General features: G+C 41.4%; 1 protein-coding gene across 1 annotated transcript in view; it reads right to left on the minus strand.

The window, feature by feature from the left end:
* Positions 1 to 19,325, minus strand: part of LOC126457947 (macrophage mannose receptor 1-like) — a 55,300-nt gene that overhangs the window by 14,012 nt on the left and 21,963 nt on the right. Inside the window, exon 4 of the mRNA XM_050094678.1 lies at positions 2,612 to 2,863. Within this exon, the coding sequence (XP_049950635.1) occupies positions 2,612 to 2,863 (252 nt within the window). The remainder of the gene's footprint in view (positions 1 to 2,611; positions 2,864 to 19,325) is intronic.

Below are 19,325 nucleotides of genomic sequence, written 5' to 3' on the forward strand. Positions count from 1 at the left end.
TACGCCAGTCACTACTCTTGATGAACTATTGTACCGCGTTGAGGTTGCGTGGGCAGCTGTACCTGTACACGACATCCAAGCTCTGTTTGACTCAATGCCCAGGCATATCAAGGCCGTTATTACGGCCAGTGGTGGTTGTTCTGGGTACCGATTTCTCAGGGTCTATGCACCCAAATTGCGTGAAAATATAATCACATGTCAGTTCTAGTATAATATATTTGTCCAATTAATACCCGTTTATCATCAGCATTTCTTCTTGGTGTAGCAATTTTAATAGGCAGTAGTGTATATAAATACATCGGATTACAGTTTTGACATGAATGAGTACACTACCGAGCACAGTTTTTATAGATTCACGACGTATTCTATGTTATCATGTAATGATAGCGTAAAATTCACTGTTTCATCACCTGACAACAACGAATTCATATTTCGCCTAACATGGTGCTGTGAATACTTGTATGAACCTGATGATGGTTAGACTACTGAAACTGACCGTGGAAATAAAGTACTTTATCAGTAGATCAAGGCTATAATAAGACGTTTTTCAAATACATAAGAGCCGCGGGGCATCAGTTGCTGAAACTGTATTGAGATACATTTACAATGACAGGAATAACGAGTACTGGGACATTTACCATTTGTCTTACAGAAAAAAAAAATCATTTGGAAAGGAACTCTCTATTCTAAGCCCGGATTAAATTGTGAAAACAATTATAAGGTTTTAATGTACCTTCATTGATGAGGTTGTAAGAAATGAAGCACATGCTCATATTAGACGAAGAGGTGCCCGGGAAAAAGCCGTTTCCTTTTCAGTGGTACCATGCCGACATTCCTCTGAAGTGGTTTTGGGAGAGCGAAGAAAAACCCGTATCGAGGTGGTGGTACGAGGATTTGAACCCTGACCCTCCCGAACACCAGCCTCGTGTCTTAGGCAGTGGGCCATCTCGCCCGCAAAAAAACCGTATGAATTATGATCTCTATAGTATGATTAAGAACAAAACCCGTGATATTTGTGTTATTTCCCGAAAGGTGTTCGATATGCAGGGTGAACATTAATAAAACCGACAAACTGCAGGGATGGATCCCTGGCTGGAAATAACGAATAAACGGCCCATGAACATGTGTCCGAAAGTGCATCGTTGCCACGGTAAATGGCGCTGACGAATGACAGTTCTTCTGATCACGAGCCGTGTGTTTTTTGCGTGATCCAGGCTCAGTTATTGACGCAGCGTATTGTAAGCAGCCACATCTGGTAAAGGTTGCTTCGTCGGTAAAGAGGGCTGTCGACAGAAATCCCATTATTGTGACAGTCGGGTGCAAAACCTTCGACTCATTCCCGTAGAAGGAAATCCGATGCTGCCGGCCGGAGTGGCCGTGCGGTTCTAGGCGCTACAGTCTGGAGCCGAACGACCACTACGGTCGCAGGTTCGAATCCTGCCTCGGGCATGGATGTGTGTGATGTCCTTATGTTAGTTAGGTTTAATTAGTTCCAAGTTCTAGGCGACTGATGACCTCAGAAGTTAAGTCGCATAGTGCTCAGAGCCATTTGAACCATTTTGAAATCCGATGCTGATGATCCTTGCTCTCATTGCAGATGATAGGTATTGTAGCGGTTGTGATGCAGGATACAAATCATCGTACTTTGGCTCACACTGTGCTGGCGGGCCACTTGCCTGGAACTTGTACTAGTGTTCGCCTCAACATGCTATAGAACCCAATGCTCCATATCTTGTGTACGTATAGTCCTCCCTGGGCGTTTGTCTGTCGGAAAAGAATCATGTTCACAAAAACGCCCAAAAAGGGCTTGAAATGTTGTGTGATTTTGTTGGTGTCTGTGAGGGTACCTACTTGGCCGTACACAAACACCCTTTCGACTTGTTCCTGACATGAATATCGGACTATTCTGCTGCTTACAGTACACCGCGTTAGTCACACAGCCAGCAACACACAGGGAACACGCGGTACTTGGTTAGAGGAACTGCCTGTCATTCATTAGCTCCACTTACCGTGGCAACGACGTATGTTCACAGGATCTTTTTTCCTCCAGTTCCTGTCGGCTCTATTAATGTTCAACCTCTACTCTTTCTGAGCAACCCGTATTCAGGAATCTGATAACATCTTTTCAAATCCCAGAAACATTTTCTACACTGTATTATTTACTTAGCGAATGGCAAATGGAAATGATCGTGTGGCATTGTTAGCCGGGAGGCCCCATTCGGGGGACTTCGGTCGCCGTATTGCAAGTACATCTTAGGTGAGTCCGCATCGGCGACTTGCGAGTCAATGATGATGAAAATGATAATGAAGGACACACAACACCCAGTCGCCTGCCGGGAATCGAACCCGGGCCTCCTGCGTGGTGGACGGTAACGCTACCGCTACGCTACGGAGGCGGACATTGTAATTCATGTGATGTGACAATTTTGACATGTTACTGAAGTGATCCGCACGGTTAAAAATGTATGGCAGAGTAACTCAGAAATAAAACACAAGAAAATATGAATTTACATCGAAGGAAGCAATGGTCGGATTTTAAGCTAAATGAGTAATTATTGTTTTTAAACATCAAACAAGCCAAATATAGAAATTAAACTATAAGTGATATTACCATCCATTCCTACGAATACGCCCTCGCTCACTCGATCTGAGATTCCAACGTAGGCGTACCATATCCCCTTCTCTTTGGGGAAGATCTGCTTCAGGCCGTCATAGGCGTAGCGGTCCGGTGGCACCGCCAGCTGCGCCCCCTCGTCTTCGCAGAACTTCTTGGCGGCCGCCCACGGTTTGAAGGTGCGGTACAGCCTGATGAGCCCGTAGCCCGGCACGTAGTTGTAGCCCGGTGGGATCTCCGGCACCTCGGCTGCAACAACACGTTCACCCTACTGCACAGAGGTTTACTTTGTTACGGAGAAACTGTCTTATTTGAGGCTGCGACCTTACTCCGAAACGATCAATATTCCACGGGTCTCCTAGTTACCGGATAATTAGCTTTTGAAGGATCCCTACAGCTGAACAAATGGACATTTAACTGGATGAATATTGAGTACGCCACTTAAGTACCTCCTATAACTCTCGGGATTGCTGCCGCATGACGTCGACTTCTTGCCACGGTATTTCGGTTAACAATAATTCAGCCATCTTCAGGTGAGTGTTTTGCAGTGCCACAAACTTGGCTAGAAGTCGACGTCATGCGGCAGCAATCCCCAATATTCTTTACTCTGGAAATGTTTCAAGAATCGCAGATTCGCACCTATCTGTGAAGCATTGCTAGCACAAGCTGATCATTTTAGTACCCCCATAAATCCAGGGATAGGCTCATATCTGGAGAACATAGAGATAGGATATTTCTAAAATTTTGCATAATGATCGTTAAACTAATTGGGAGGTGTACTGTAGACCTGGTTAACGGGAAACTGTAATTCCCATGGACTGCAGAACTGAAAATGTCAACGGATAAGCGCCTATTTCATTGTTCACTCTGAGTGTAGCTACAGAGTAAAGTTACTGCATACAGAAATGTTTCGAAATTCTGTCGTTTTAAATCGATCTCGGTAAGTAATGCGTAACGGTGATGCAAAGCACTTAATGAGGAAGCGATGTCATATGTTTGCGGACCACTGTGGCTTGTTGTTAAGGTGAACGCACGGCTACAAGTCGGCTGCAGCGACTGAAAATCAACCATCAACTAGAAACAAAAGGTAACGTAACGATTTGCGACTCGCTATGGCCACCTGGAAGAAGCCGACAACACTGCAAAGAAGTAAGGGCAGTGGTATCGCTTGCGAGGAATTGGGCTTGAGATGACGTAAGCCGTACTAACTTAACATTTGCTGAAGACGTACAAGCTCACATCTACCGGCTTACTTGGTAGTTTCGCAGACAAGTTCACAACTGATTACATCACAGCTCCTATAACTGAGGTATCTTATTTCCTTTGCAACGAACTTCTCAGGGATCTACCACCCCTGATGTTACATTAAATACCGTTACAGTGAGTCCAAAACGTATTCGTCTACCTGCATATCTTTAAGAAAACAAAGTCTGTGTAACGTGAAAAGATATGTATACAAAATCTCAAGAGCCGTCACGTAAGAGGTAACTCGGTAAGTCATTTTTGTTGAAAAGTAAGGAAAGAAAATCATCCAAATCGACAGCAAGGTTAACAAAATAGGAAATATAACTCAACAGCTAGTTCATAAACTATTCGTACACCATCTAAATATGCCGAAATTCTGCGCGGACTGATTAAAACATAACTCTTACCAACGGCACACATTAGAGTCAACCGTGCGCGGCCCCACTCTATCGCCTGTTGTGGTTCTGAAAGGCGCCGATACAGTGCAATTAGCGCCATGGGCCGTAAGCGTAATGAGACAAAGCTGATCGAAAGAAAACTTATTCTGCGATTACATAATGAGTGCAAATCTTCTTACGAGATTGCTAAAGCAGTCGGTAGACCTAGATCGACGGTTTAGTCGATAATAGATCGATTTTGTGCAACAAAATCATTAAGAAACCAACTACGTACCCGACGTCCTCACACTTTCACTGATGCATACTCAGACGACTACAGGCAGTAATAGCTGCAAAGGGGAACCCCACTAAAGATTAATTTTTGTAATTGAAATCATATTTTCAGATTGTAAATTAAGAAAAATATGAGTGGACGAATACTTTTTGAAGTAGCCCTTGAATAAACTCTCCATTTTGTCAAATGTGTTATCGCTATGGATGTATTTATTTCTTTGTCCATCAATAACAATGACATACCACGGTTTGTTGCATATGACTGGATGTTCATATTTTATGTTCCCTTCCTTTCACGTGACAAATACTTAGTTTTTTTAAAAAAAATTACAACTAGACGAATACTTTTTGGACTCACTGTATGTGGTGAGTCCTCTTAACACTGTGTAGTAACTTTGTCATTCGGAAAATTGTTCTTTTATTACTATTAGCATTTCTTTATTTCTATAAATGAGGCGTTCGGTCGTAAAACATGGTAACCAACAAAATGAAAACTTACGGGAAATCGGCTGTTAAGTTTTGAGGAAAATATCAAATAGTTTGCTCTAACAAAACTCACATAATTATGTTGCGCAGATATTCTATGTGTACTGAAAAGTAAAATTCGTCTTAGCTGCTCCTCATAACATTTGGTTTGCGAATATAAGAACTAAAATCAGAGGAAAGATGCCCGTAGATACCTTATTTTTCATTCACGTATGAGACATTGCTACCTTGTTATCTACCAGATACCATGTTTTACAACAACTGACGTTAAATGTTGCTTCTGTTACTTGGCAGTTACCACATAGATGGAACCTTACCAGGATGTTTACAGTGCAGTGGTGTAACATGATAATCACATTGGAAATAAAATAAAGTAGCCAAAAGTTGCATTACCAATTGTTTTATTAGTAGCTTTTAGGTACAATAATTTTACATTTAATGCCCAGGAACTAAGCTCGTGTAATATCCGTGATATGCCTTTGGAATATACTTGAACAGGCTGAGGACATCGCGCAATTTTTCCTTATTGACTGGTATTGGTGTGTTATACAGCAGTGGAAGGGGTGCGTTAAATTTCCCCAGAAAATCTTCTATAAGAGGACGACCTTTCAGCTTCAATGATATTTCTTCACCAGATCCGAAATATGATCTAAAATAGTCAGAGAATCTGGGTCTTTGCGGACCAACAGAAGTTTGACAGACGCAGAAATTACATTCTTGGGTGCTCTAAACAATGCCTTCAGTGAAGAAACTTGAAAGAAATCTCCCTGCTGCATTCTGAACACATTACAGGGAGGTGAGCGTTGGGCGTTTTTCAAGATCTGTCCCCATTCCTACGGGCAGTGCATATACTGAATGTGATGCCTCACATACTGCTCTAGTCGACCGAAATCTCTATCTGATAGCAACATAGTATGTCCAACTACTGGAAAAACATGTTCAACACGTTTTACACGGCCACTTGCCAATAATTTAAGCCAGAGAGCGACTATTGTCCAGTTTTTATTTTGACCACAGCAGTTATCTGCTATTACTATCGATTTCTTGCACTGTATGACATTCACGGTGAAGTGTTTCAATATGCAACTTGCAATTTCATCACTTCCTTTCCTAGCAGTAGCCTCGTCCCAGTAATGAAATTACCCACGTTATTGGAGCTATCATGAATGGTGAGGTTGTAGCAAAACAATTTTCTTTTGTAAAATGCAGGTCCAGTGGATAATTTTGGAATGGGCAACGCCTGTTGGAGATCAAATGTTAGAACAAGGGCTTCTTTGTCCTCTGGGGCAACTTGGCAAAAATGTTTGGCCGGTAGCAGCATGTAGGTGGTGTCTCTCGATTTTGTGTCCAATTTCTTGGACTTTAACGTCATTTTTATCGTTTTCGGCTTGTTGCAGTTCAATTCTCATTGAGTCGCAGTCTTTACATGTGTCTGTCTTAGGAGAGTTGAATCCTATATTACATTCTTCCGTAAATATTCTTCTGAACTTGTCTGAAGATACAGGACTGCTACCACTTTCTGAACAGAACTGAGTATATTCTTCAAAACAACGTTTAACTGTGTATTCCATAGACATAAACATCTTATAAGGATTTTTGCGCCTGGTGTAGTGACTTTCGTATTTGGGAAGTTTTGATATAAAAGTATGCAAATTTTTTATATCGTCGTCTGAATACTTTTTCTTGTGGTGCCCATGTGCACCTCTTTTATCTGATGGTGGAGTATGAGCGCCATTGTTTTTTTTTAAACCAAAATTTCGACTCTCCCCCTACTTTTTTGCAGTCCGTGGATGTTGAGGAAAGCAGTTTCACATACTTCTACTTTTTGCCCTTCAACCAAGATATTGTAAGTAAAGGTAAATTTGCTTCGAGAGGGACTTCCACTCTTTTTCGTACTTCATGCAGTTTTTTTAACATCTGTTAGACCAAATAGATAAGCGTTTTGGATGTTGCAGTTTCCCATTCTATTGAACTCTTCAAACACCGAGTGTCGTTCGTCAGCATCAATCTTCGAAAAACATTTTTTTCTTACAAAGGCAATCTGGGCCTGCTTCTCGAGGTGCTTGTGGATTTCCTTTTCCTCGATAAGACAAATAGCTTTTACCTAAATTTCTTAATTTTTAATTTTTTTTCCTGTTGGTTTACCCCACGTTTCCTTTTTCTACCTTATTTGTTTGATTTTTCCTGATCATCTACAGTTTCCCTTTGTTCAAGAGGTACCGACGATCCTGCATAACGGACTCTGTTAGGCGGATTAGATTTTCCAGAAGCAGTAGGTGACCTTACATCTGCATTGTTTTCATCATGACTGTTGGTTGTAGACCTACTGGTACATGGTTCCGATTCACAATCCTGGTTGATATTGCGTGCGGTCGATTTCTGAATACTTGTATCGAAAAGCTCATTACCCTATTTTCAAAAAAAAAAAAAAAAAAAAAAAAAAAAAAAAAACAGCAAGGGATAATAATAAAAATCTCGTGTGTCTCCCGATTCTGTTGCTAGTCTATCAACTTGAAGCCACTTGGGAGGTTCCCGTATCCCCAACCTGCAAGAGAAGGGATCTTCAGCTCATCGCGGAAGGCGATCCGCGGCTGTATCTGGCGTAATTCGTATCTTATTGAAAACAATCAGTCCGAAGATTAACTGAAAACGCTTCGTCATCCGACCAGGATTCAATCTCGTGACCTTTGGCTTGGTAGACAAGCGTTTAAGTCGCTACAGTACAGGACGTAAGGTAAAGGTGTTGTGTTTACGTTTCAGGTAAACATTTCTTCTGAAGAGCTGAGTTACACCATGACAATAGAAAAAATCCTGAGTGATTTAAGCTAGTGGGTGTAAAACATGGTAAGTCTAGTAGATACCATGGTCACCTTCACACATATTTATAATTTGCGAGTCAAAATGAAACCTATTTCGGTTATTTCTATATAATGCATTGTGTTTGTGTTTAACGAAGTTTGGTTACACGTACTCAGTTCGTATTTGATGAAAGGAACGTTCAGAATTTCCGTTTTTGAAAAGTTTCAATACGGAACAGGCAGTAAAACTTGGTAAGTGCAGTACATACCGTCTTTTACTTCAAACAGATTAAGAAATAAAGGCATCTGTTGTTACCTTTCTAAGGTGTAATTTGCATCCGATTTGTTTGCACTCATAAACAGGATAATTGTCTGGGCTTTCATCTTCGTCATTACAGGAAGAACTGAAGTCAGAATTATTGTTAGCGCTCGAAACTTTCGATTCAAGTTCCTCATCACTATGGAACAGACTGTGTCGGGCCGCCATGTTTGTTACTTACAATGTTTTACCTGCAGTCAGCTGTCACTTACCATAACATAATACCAACATAATTTCTTACAACGTACACATCTCCCACAGATTCCTTCACCAGCCTATGAAATCAGCTGTAAGGAGTCCGACGTTGCCAAAAACGCCAATTGGCAAAAATTGTTAGATAACATGTTTTACGACCGAGTGCCTCAAATAATCTCTAGAAACCTCTTAAAATATGAAGTATTTGTTAGTGAATCTAACGTTTCTACGTCAGTTGATCGGTTGTTTATTTTTTAAGAGAGACAGAGGCAGGTTCAGGGAGCTCTTGTTTTAGCTACTGCTTTGTTGGAAGAAAAGTAGTTTATTAGGTTAACGTCCTGGTGACGACGTGTTCTTTCGAGCTAAGTTCATAGCTGTGATGAACAAGAACATATCCGAAAATACGTAATGACCCTCTTGGCAGAGGCACACCTGAAGTCCTCTGAGATGATTGTAGGAAGTGTTGGGAAACCAAATGAGGCTGGCCTTACGGGAGTATGGGTCCATCCATAAATTACGTCACACGTTAAGGGAGAGGGAAGGGGTCAACAAAGTAGTTTGATATCGTGTTACAAGAGGGGGAGAGTGGGGGATGAGTCTTAAGCTTAGTGAGGCTACATATATATAGTTTTGTTTCATATCACAACTCTAACGAATAACATTAAAACACAAAAATTCTTTCATTATTATTTATTAAGGTTTAAATTTGCTTGTACTACTTTTTGGCACACGGCGGCCACGCGATATGGCTGTTTCTCACGTACGCTGCACCACGGTGTAGCTCGTCGGCCGCCTTTGACATACGCCGAAAGGCCAATACCGCCTTTGTGGCTCTGACAAAAACCGCCACCACTCTGATTAGGTCTATCCCGAATTGTTTATGTCATTCATTCAAAACTTGACTTTCGCTGAGCGACGGATGTTATTCTCTTGGTTCTACGAGTTTGAAAATGTTGAAGATGACAGTGTTGAAGATGAAGTGTATTCGACAATCGGAGAATTGCAAATAAAACTGAGGAAAAAGAAAATTACAACTACAGACTTTTTCCGAAAATTTCTTCGTCGTCAAAATAACGAAAACAATTTTAACCCAAAAGGTCACCTCCCTTAGTCTCGTTCACCACCTACTCTATGCGGCTTGTTTCGCCAACTAGCAAAGCTCAAGTCATTCGCAACCGTAATGACATTCGCAATTCGCTGTGCGTTTTTACTTCAGCCCCAAGGCCTCATTGTAGGTACGTAAACAACGTGAAAGGATATAGGACCGCTTCACGCGAGCCACCGAGCAGCGCTTCTCTGCAGCGCACCCTGCCTTCACACAGCACTTCTGGAAAGAGAAGCGGCTACTTTGTCTCCGCGGTGCACCGATTTCATTTGCCATGCCGCCTTGTTTCAGTTCCCTCATGGAGTTCGATGAGTACGATACCTCTCTTTCCCTCCTATTTATGAATAATAAAATCAAAAAGAGGTAATTTCAATGCAAATCCTGCGTGCCACTATATCTCGAAGGAAGAGTAGCTAAATGTTTACGAAATAGGTGGCCAATTTACCCAACTGTGTGGCGGCAACAAACGGTAAACATATGCATGTTAAAAAAGGCAGCTGACTGTGGGTCGTTTTACTGTGGCAACGAAAACATTTTCTCAATATTGTTTTTGGACATGCGTGATTCCCACGGCAGTCTCATGTTCTTTAAGGTTGAAGCACATATTAGATCGCCAGACAGACCTGTCTTCAAGAATTGATTGCTTCATAACAAGTCAATTGACAAGGAAAGTACATGACCTCAAAGTAGGCAGTTTTATGAAGGCTCTGATTACTTTTCTCTTGTTGTCGTCAAGGTTTTGGCATGCCATCTTTCTTAGTGCGTTAATAAGGAGACAATTTCCTCTCAAAGAGTTTTCAGTACTTTCTCTGAGGGGCTAGAAGATATGTTGAACCTGTTTTTGGCATTCTGGCAATAGATTGCAGAATTTTTGATCGGCCTTCGAATTTATCTCCAGAATTTGGTGCACATATTAAAATATTTGCTCTATGTTGCACAGTTTTGTTTTTTATCGAGACAAATACATATCTGAAGATATTCTGAGTACTTGTATGATACATGACACGTTAACACACCCCACACGAGCTGGAAGAAATCTGAGTGACGCTCACCAATCTTCGTCTTCTCTGAAGAGTGTTTGCCTCAACGTCCGGTGAATAATTTGCTGTAATTTATACGAATATTCCTCATGCTCCATGTTGCATATCAATGAATGTTTTTCAGCTTCACAGTTGAAGTCTTCTGTACTGCCATCTCAAGCAAACAATACTATCTACAGGACAGTTCTACGAAACAAAAATGAGTAGCAGTTGCAATACCTTACGAGCCGACTGTTAACATGCGGCGTGACCCACTGCTTGGGCGGCCAGCAGCGCCACCGAGTTGCGTCGTGTAATGTTCCGCAATGTTCCGCAAACGGTGGTCCAGTGGCGCGTTTGTTCCCCACGGTGGCGGTAAGTTGTCACTGACACACAAACCTCCAGATGTAAGACAACTCAGATCGGTACCAAACATTGTGTCAATAGAGTATCAACCAAAACACCGATTTAGTTTGTGCTGTGTGCTGCCGTCCAGTAGAAGATGCGGAAACGGTAATTAATAGTAACATCGGCACTACGGAATATTGTTGTTGTTGTGGTCTTCAGTCCTGAGACTGGTTTGATGCAGCTCTCCATGCTACTCTATCCTGTGCAAGCTCCTTCATCTCCCAGTACCTACTGCAACCTACATCCTTCTGAATCTGCTTAGTGTATTCATCTCTTGGTCTCCTTCTACGATTTTTACCCTCCACGGTGCCCTCCAATGCTAAATTTGTGATCCCTTGATGCCTCAAACCATGTCCTACCAACCGATCCCTTCTTCTAGTCAAGTTGTGCCACAAACTTCTCTTCTCCCCAGTTCTATTCAATACCTCCTCATTAGTTACGTGATCTACCCACCTTATTTTCAGCATTCTTCTGTATCACCACATTTCGAAAGCTTCCATTCTCTTCTTGTCCCAACTAGTTATCGTCCATGTTTCACTTCCATACATGGCTACACTCCATACAAATACTTTCAGAAACGACTTCCTGACGCTTAAATCTACACTCGATGTTAACAAATTTCTCTTCTTCAGAAACGCTTTCCTTCCCATTGCCAGTCTACATTTTATATTCTCTCCGACCATCATCAGTTATTTTGCTCCCTAAATAGCAAAACTCCTTTACTACTTTAAGTGTCTCATTTCCTAATCTAATTCCCTCAGCATCAACTGATTTAGTTTGACTACATTCCATTACGGAATATTGGTAAACCATATCCGTGAACTCTGAATGTAGAGACGTATGGTAGGTGAGTTCAGCCGGCACGGTAGCTCAGCGTGATCGATCAGAGGGTTAGCTGTTTTCTGTAATAAAAAAATGCGTGAATAGATGAACGACGAATTGAACGGTCGTCATTGAACGTCTGCCCCGAGCAAAGGCAACGAAAATTAACAAACAAAATGGGATCAACAAAAATAAAAAAAAATGGCAGAGCGTGAAATTATTATATGGGAGAACATTTTCAACTAACGAAGCGAAAGGAGACTGTCAAAAGAACATTGCTACAAACCCTGAAATGTCCATTTACATGGCAGAAAAACGTTCTCCCATATAACAATTTCACGAGTAATCTGTTAAAAAAATCGCCTTCAGAGGGTGTGGAACTTGCGACCCTTAGTAAGACGACCTGACGCTCTATCATCTCACCTACCACAGATCTTCAGATTCTGAGCTCACAGATACGGTTTGCCCGTACTCCGTAGTTCTGGTGTTACTTTTAATTAGCGTTTACGTATCTTCTACTGGACGACAGCAGACAGCACGAACTAAATCCGTGACTTAGTTGATACTCTGTCGACGCACAATTTTTGGTACCGAACTGAGTGTCTGACATCTGGAGGTTTCGGTGTGGCCGGCCGAAGTGGCCGAGCGGTTCTAGGCGCTACATTCTGGAGCCGTGCGACCGCTACGGTCGTAGGTTCGAATCCTGCCTCGGGCATGGATGTTTATGATGTCCTTAGGTTAGTTAGGTTTAACTAGTTCTAAGTTCTAGGGGACTAATGACCTCAGCAGTTGAGTCCCATAGTGCTCAGAGCCATTTTGAACCTTTCAAAACAGTGATCGTGCAGAAGATTCACGACCGTGATTATGGTGAACGGGGACAGTTTTGTGAGAGAATGCTTGATGTTCTTACTGCTGTTGATTTGTTGATGATGAGCGATAAAGCGCACTGCCACTTAGATGGTTATATAAACAAACAAAACTGTCGCTGTTGGGCAGTAGACAATCCAAAAGAAGTGCATCAAAAATCATTGCACAATGAAAAAGTGACAGTGTGGTGTGGAGTGTCGAAACTTGGAATCGTTCGGCCTTATTCTTTTTTTAAGAAGGCGGTGTTAGTGTAAGAGTGAATGCTGCACGTAATGTTGAAATGTTTCGCAATTTCGTGCGATCGCAACTGGACACTATAAGGATAAACATGATCTCACGTTATGGCGATGTCCACTGGCCAGCAAGCTCGTCGTATTTGTCGGTTTGTGATTTCTTCTTAAGAGATTACCTAAAACGTAATGTGTACTGCAACAAACCTCGTACACTCAATGTCCTGAAAGTTGCAATAAGTCAAGAAATTGCTGCTGTTTCACATGACGCGTTGACTAAAGTGGTGCCAAACTTCGAAGAAAGACTTTTAATGTGTATTCACAAAGTAGGCATCCATCTGCCTGATGTTATCTTTAAAACATAAAAAAACGTGACAATTCATGAATTTGGGACATTACCAATTCTAGTGATTAAGTATAGTATGTAATCAAAATAGAGCCAATTATACTAGACTGAAATCCATTTGGTCCTTTTGGGCCACCCTTTATATTAACGCCCTTGTGGACAATATTGACTGTAATCTCACACTTTTTGGCGATGATGCAGTTATCTATAATGAAGAAACTTCATAAAAATTCATTACGATCGTGGTAAGATTTCAAAGCGATGCAAATATTGTCAACTTGCTTCAAATGTTCGGAAATGAAGACTGTGCACATCACAAAAGAGAAAAAAAGTGTAGTATCCTGTGAATCGGTTGGGTCATACAGTATCTGAGCGTTCATGAAATGGGATGATCACGTAGGCTCATTCGTGGGTAAATCAGGCGGCAAACTTCGTTTTATCGGTAGAATACAGGGGAAATGCAATCAGTTTACAAAGGAGATTGCTTACAAGACACCCATCTTAGAATATCGCACAAGAGTGTGGAACCCATACCAGATAGAACTAACATGGGATATGAGCGTTTGTATTGAGAATGGCAGCACGAATGGTCACAGGTTTGATTGATCCACAGAAGAATGGCGTGAAGATGCTGAACAAACTTAACCATTAGACTCTAGAAGGTAGACGTAAACTTTCCAAACAAGTTTCAAGAAACGTCATTAAATTATGGCTCTATGAATGTATTAAAACCAGCTACGTATCGCTCCTGTAGGGATCTTGAGGACAAGATGAGAGTAATTACAGCATGTACGGAGGCATTAAAAATCATTCTCCTCGAGCTCCATTTGTGAATGGAACGAGAAAAACTCTAATAATTCGTACAATTGGTACGTTCCCTTTGCCACACACTTCACAGTGGTCCGGAAAGTATAGGTGTAGATTTAGATGGAATTCAGTGACTTACACATGCCGATCCACGCTGAGACCATTGCGCAAAAACAGTGACCCTCACTGTCAGAAGAGCACAAACTGTACCCAGCTTCCTGATGACAAGTTCTGCTGTTGCATGACGGGATGCGAGCGAAATGACAGGGCAATTGTAAGCATACTACAAAGCTGAAGTACACGGGACAGCACGATTCTTGTGGAGGAAAAATTTGTGAAAAAGAAAAAAAGTAAACATCAGTGTTCTCCTGCGCGACAATGCAACACTCCACGCCCGCATCTCGTGGTCGTGCGGTAGCGTTCTCGCTTCCCACGCCCGGGTTCCCGGGTTCGATTCCCGGCGGGGTCAGGGATTTTCTCTGCCTCGTGATGGCTGGGTGTTGTGTGCTGTCCTTAGGTTAGTTAGGTTTAAGTAGTTCTAAGTTCTAGGGGACTGATGACCATAGATGTTAAGTCCCATAGTGCTCAGAGACATTTGAACACAACACTCCACACGTCGCGCACATCGCAAGCTTCGCTTCAACGCTTTCGATGGGAGATTTGGAAACATGTTCCATACAGTGCACTGTGCGATTTCCAATTGTTCGGCTAGCTAAAGGGACACAGTGTGAAAGAGATTTGCCAATGATGTGGATGTTCATACAGCCATTCTCGAAAGGGTTCGTGGCCAATGTGCGAATTTTTCTCGTTGAGGGACTGAACGGTTGGTAGAAGGCTCAAACCGTTGTTTATTGATACTAGGCGACATTTTTGAAACAGGGTCCTGTGTCTATGTCAGAAACTCTTATTTGGCCTGTCATAATAATATGTAACTTACTTTTGAGATTCTTTCATATAATCATTCATTGATTATTAGCCATTTCGGGAGTCTGTAAAATGTAACTTAATGATTAAGAAATGAGTGAGGAATGAAGACCTCACCAATAATCACAGCCAGCTTTTCAGTCACATATTGTTTGTGGCGTTTGTGACAGCTTCGCGTTTATCACAGTGCGAAAAAAAAATCTGTCATTACATACTGACAGACTTTCACATTAAATTGTATGAAGTGACTGCAGGAAACCGTGAAATAGTTAATCATTGATCGGTCTACTGTGTGGGACGGAACTAGAGACGCAGAGGGAAGTAGACCGAGGCTGTTACTCTCGAACGTAGGGCCAACTCTGTACGAGGACGACTACAAAAGGTGTTCAAAAGCTGTTTTGGTCACAGTGTACATTGTCAAAATACAGAAAAATGTAAACAATTTACAGAACAATGAGGGACAGCGAAAAGTATGCGTTTGGGGCGAGAGTCTCATTCAGTGCTAGTAGAACCAACAATGTGGTGTAACTGACTAATCGCTTAAAAGTTGTCAACTTGAACAAATGTCAGTAATGGACACAAATGGTTGCACGTGTTAGCCATTGCTGCACACGTGTCACGGGTAATGAGTTACCACTGGAGGAAAGCTAGTTTGACTGGTTAGGCACAGATGATACGCCATAGTTTGGCATCTGATGGTTTAAACTTTGAGTAAACATCCGTGGCCTACGTAACAGAAATCTGTGCTTGTACTGAGTAGATCTGTACGTGACAACGCCTGATCTGCTGTACCAGTCGAGAAAAACAAGATTTCACATGCTGCTTGTGTATTCTGTGTGTTCGCCAAAATGGTTTCTCTTTATGCGAGACGAAATCGCACATATCTGTCACGCATGTCCTATTAACATACGACTTCTCTTTAGTGTTTTTGGAACCACTCAGTGACTCATAGACTCGCTACATAGGTCATCAACATCCATTACCAAATAGAACAAGAAGTCACAAAATGCAGTAAGGTCGCACAAATCAGATCTACAGCCATTAACGGATCCCAGCAGCGCCACGTCGACTGGCTGCTGTATGACAGTGAAATGAAAAGCTACACGATACCAAACACTATTAACTTATGGCACAATATATCCGTATGTGCTTCAGTCATCTTGTCCCGACCTCGCTTCCTTTTTTATCATGTTGTTGTTGTTGTTGTTGTTGGGAACTTCAGTCCAAAGACTGGTCTGAGAAAGCTCTCCATGCTACTGTCATCTTCTCCGAATAGCTATTGTAACATGCATCACTTTGAATATGCTTATTATACTCGTCTCTTTGTCTTCCTCTACCATTATTACCGTCCACACTTCCATCCAGTACTGAATTGTTGAGCCTTTGCAGTCTCAGTATTTGGCCTATAAACTCATTTCATGTAGTCAGGTTGTGCCACAAATTTCTTTTCTCCCCATTTATGTTCAATACCACCACATTAGTTACGTGAGTTACCCACTTATCTTCAGTATTTTCTGTAGCAATACATTTCAAAAGCCTCTGTTCTCTTCTTTGCTAATCTGTTTATCGTCCAAGTTTCACTTCGATACAACGCTACACTCCAGACGAATAGCTTCAGGATGATTCCCTAATACTAACAAATGGTTCCAATGACTCTGAGCACTATGGGACTTAACTTCTGAGGTGATCAGTCCCCTAGAACTTAAAACTACTTAAACCTAACTAACCTAAGGACATCACACACATCCATGCCCGAGGCAGGATTCGAACCTGCGACCGTAGCGATCGCGCGGTTCCAGACTGTAGCGCAGAACCGCTTGGCCACCCCCTAATACTATATTCGATGTTAATAAATTTCGCTACTTCAGAAACACTTCTCCTGTCATTGCCAGTCCAAATTTTATATCATATTTATTTCAACCATCATCTGTTATTTTGCTACCCACGCAGGAAACCTCATCTACTACTTTAAGTGTTTAGTTTCCTAATCTAATTCACCCAGCATCGCCTTACTTAATCCGTCTAAATTCCATTACGCTCTTGCTTTTGTTGAAGTTCATCTTTTATCCTCTTTTCAAGACACTGTCCGTTCCATTCAGCCGCTGTTTACATTCTTAAGCTGTCTCTTCACAGAATTACAATGTCGTCGACCAACCTCAACATTTTTATCCCTTCTCCCTGAATTTAATTTCAACTCCAAATTTTATTTTAGTTTTCTTTACTGCTTGCTCAGTGTACAGATTGAATAACATTGAGGTCTTCCGTGTGGTTTCTGTACAAGTTGTAAATAGCCTTTCGATCCCTGTATTTTACCCTGCTACATTCAGAGTGTGTTCCGGACAACATTGCTTTGAACATAGTTTTGACTCTCCTTAACTTATCTCCTAAGAGAATTCGTAGGGTCAGTAATTCCTCGCGTGTTCCTACATTTGTCCAGAGTCCAAACTGATCGTCCCCGAGGTCGGCTTCTACCAATTTTTTCACTCTTCTGTAAAGAATTCGTATCAGTATTTTACCCTCCCGCCTGAGGGTCTAGTCCTCCCTCGGGCATGGGTGTGTGTGTTGTTCTTAGCATATGTTAGTTTAAGTTAGTATTAGTAGTGTGCAAGTCTAGGGACCGATGACCTTCGGAGTTGGTCCCTTAGGAATCCACACACAGTATTTTACCTCCACGACATACTCATAGGCTCTGAGTAATAATATTCACAGCTGCCAGTACCTGCTTTCTTTGGAATGTTAATTATTACATTATTCTTGAAGTGCGAGGGTATTTCGCCGCTCTCATACATCTTGCACACCATGTGAAATATTTTTTCATGGCTGACTCTTCCATGGGTATTAGTAGTTCTGACTCCTGGGGACTTATATCGACTGATGCCGTTCAGTGCTGTCTCAAATTCTGCTTGCAATGTATAACTTCCCATCTCATCTTCATCGGCTTCCTCTTTCCTTTCTATAATATCGCCTTCAAATCCATGTATCTCGTAAAGCTCCTCTATAAACTTCATCTTTCAGGTTTCCCTTCCTGGCTTAGTACTGTTCTTTTTCTATCCATGCTCTTTATATGGGTACAGTAGCTTCTGTTTTCTCCAAAGGCCTTTTTAACGTTCCTTTAGGCTGTATCTATACCTCCCATAGTATGCTTCTATATCGTTACAGTTGTCTTCTAGCCATTTTGCAGTTCCTGTCAGTCTAATTTCTTTAGATGTTCATGTATCATTTCGCTTCCTTAATTTGCTGCATTTTAATATTTTCTCTTTTCATCAGTTAAATTCAATATGTCCTGTGTTATCCAATAGTTTCTATTATCTCTTCTCTTTTTATCTATTGTTGATCCTCTGTTGCTTTCACTATTTCATCTCTTCTACTGTACCCTTTTCCCTTGTTCTGGTCAATTATTGTCTAATGCACCCACTGAAATTCTCAAAAACCTCTGCTTCTTTCAACTTAACTGAGACTCACCTCACTACTTTCTTACCTTTTTTCAATTTCTTCAGTTTTAATCTGATGTTCATAACCAATAAATTGTGGTCAGAGTCCACACCTGCTCCTGGAAATGTCTTACAGTTTAAATGTGATTCAGAGATTCTGCCTTACAGTTACATAAACTATCTGAAATCTTCCGATGCCTCCAGATCTTTTTCATATCTACATTCTTCTTTCATGGCTCTTAAACCAAGTATTAAAGATGATTATGTTAGGGTCTGTGCAAATTTCTATCGCTCGGCTTCCTCTGTTTTCATTTCTTCCCCCGATTCTCGAACTACTTTCGCTTCTCTTCCTACAACTGAATTCCAGTTAAATTTTCTTCTCCCTTAATTATCTAAAATATCCCTTTTGTCTCATTTTTTAAATCTCTTCATCTATGGAGTTAGGTGGCATATAAACATATACTTCTGTGGTGGGTTTTGGCCTTATGTCTATGTCGGCTACGAGGCTGGCTTTTAAACCTGTACTATAGTGATGGGTGTTAGCTTTGTATCTGTCTTGTTTACGATTAATGCATGGACTATGTTGCTCATAGGAGCTCACCCGCGTTCCTATTTTCATATCCATTATTAGAACCAAAGTCCTATTTATTCTGCCACCACCGACAAATCCCCACTATGTGGAACTTCAGTCTGTCCACTTCCCTTTTTAAAATTTCTAACCTTTCTGCAACATTAAGGAACTAACATTCCATGGTCGAACCTTGGAGTGGCAGTTTTGTTTTTCCTGATGACGACACAATCCTGAGCAGCCCTCAACCGGATATTTAATGTGGGACTAATTTACCTCAGGAATATTTTATCCAAGAGAATGCCAGCATCATTTAATTATACAGTATAGGTAAATACCCTCAGGAAAAATTGCTGCGTTTGTTTCCCCTTGCTTTCAACCATTCGCAGTACTGGCGCAAAAAGCCATTTAGGTTGATATTACAAGGCCACATCAGTCAATCGTGCAGACTGTTGCCCCTATAACTACTG

This window comes from Schistocerca serialis, chromosome 2 (genome assembly GCF_023864345.2).
Source record: "Schistocerca serialis cubense isolate TAMUIC-IGC-003099 chromosome 2, iqSchSeri2.2, whole genome shotgun sequence".
Lineage (NCBI taxonomy): Eukaryota > Metazoa > Arthropoda > Insecta > Orthoptera > Acrididae > Schistocerca > Schistocerca serialis.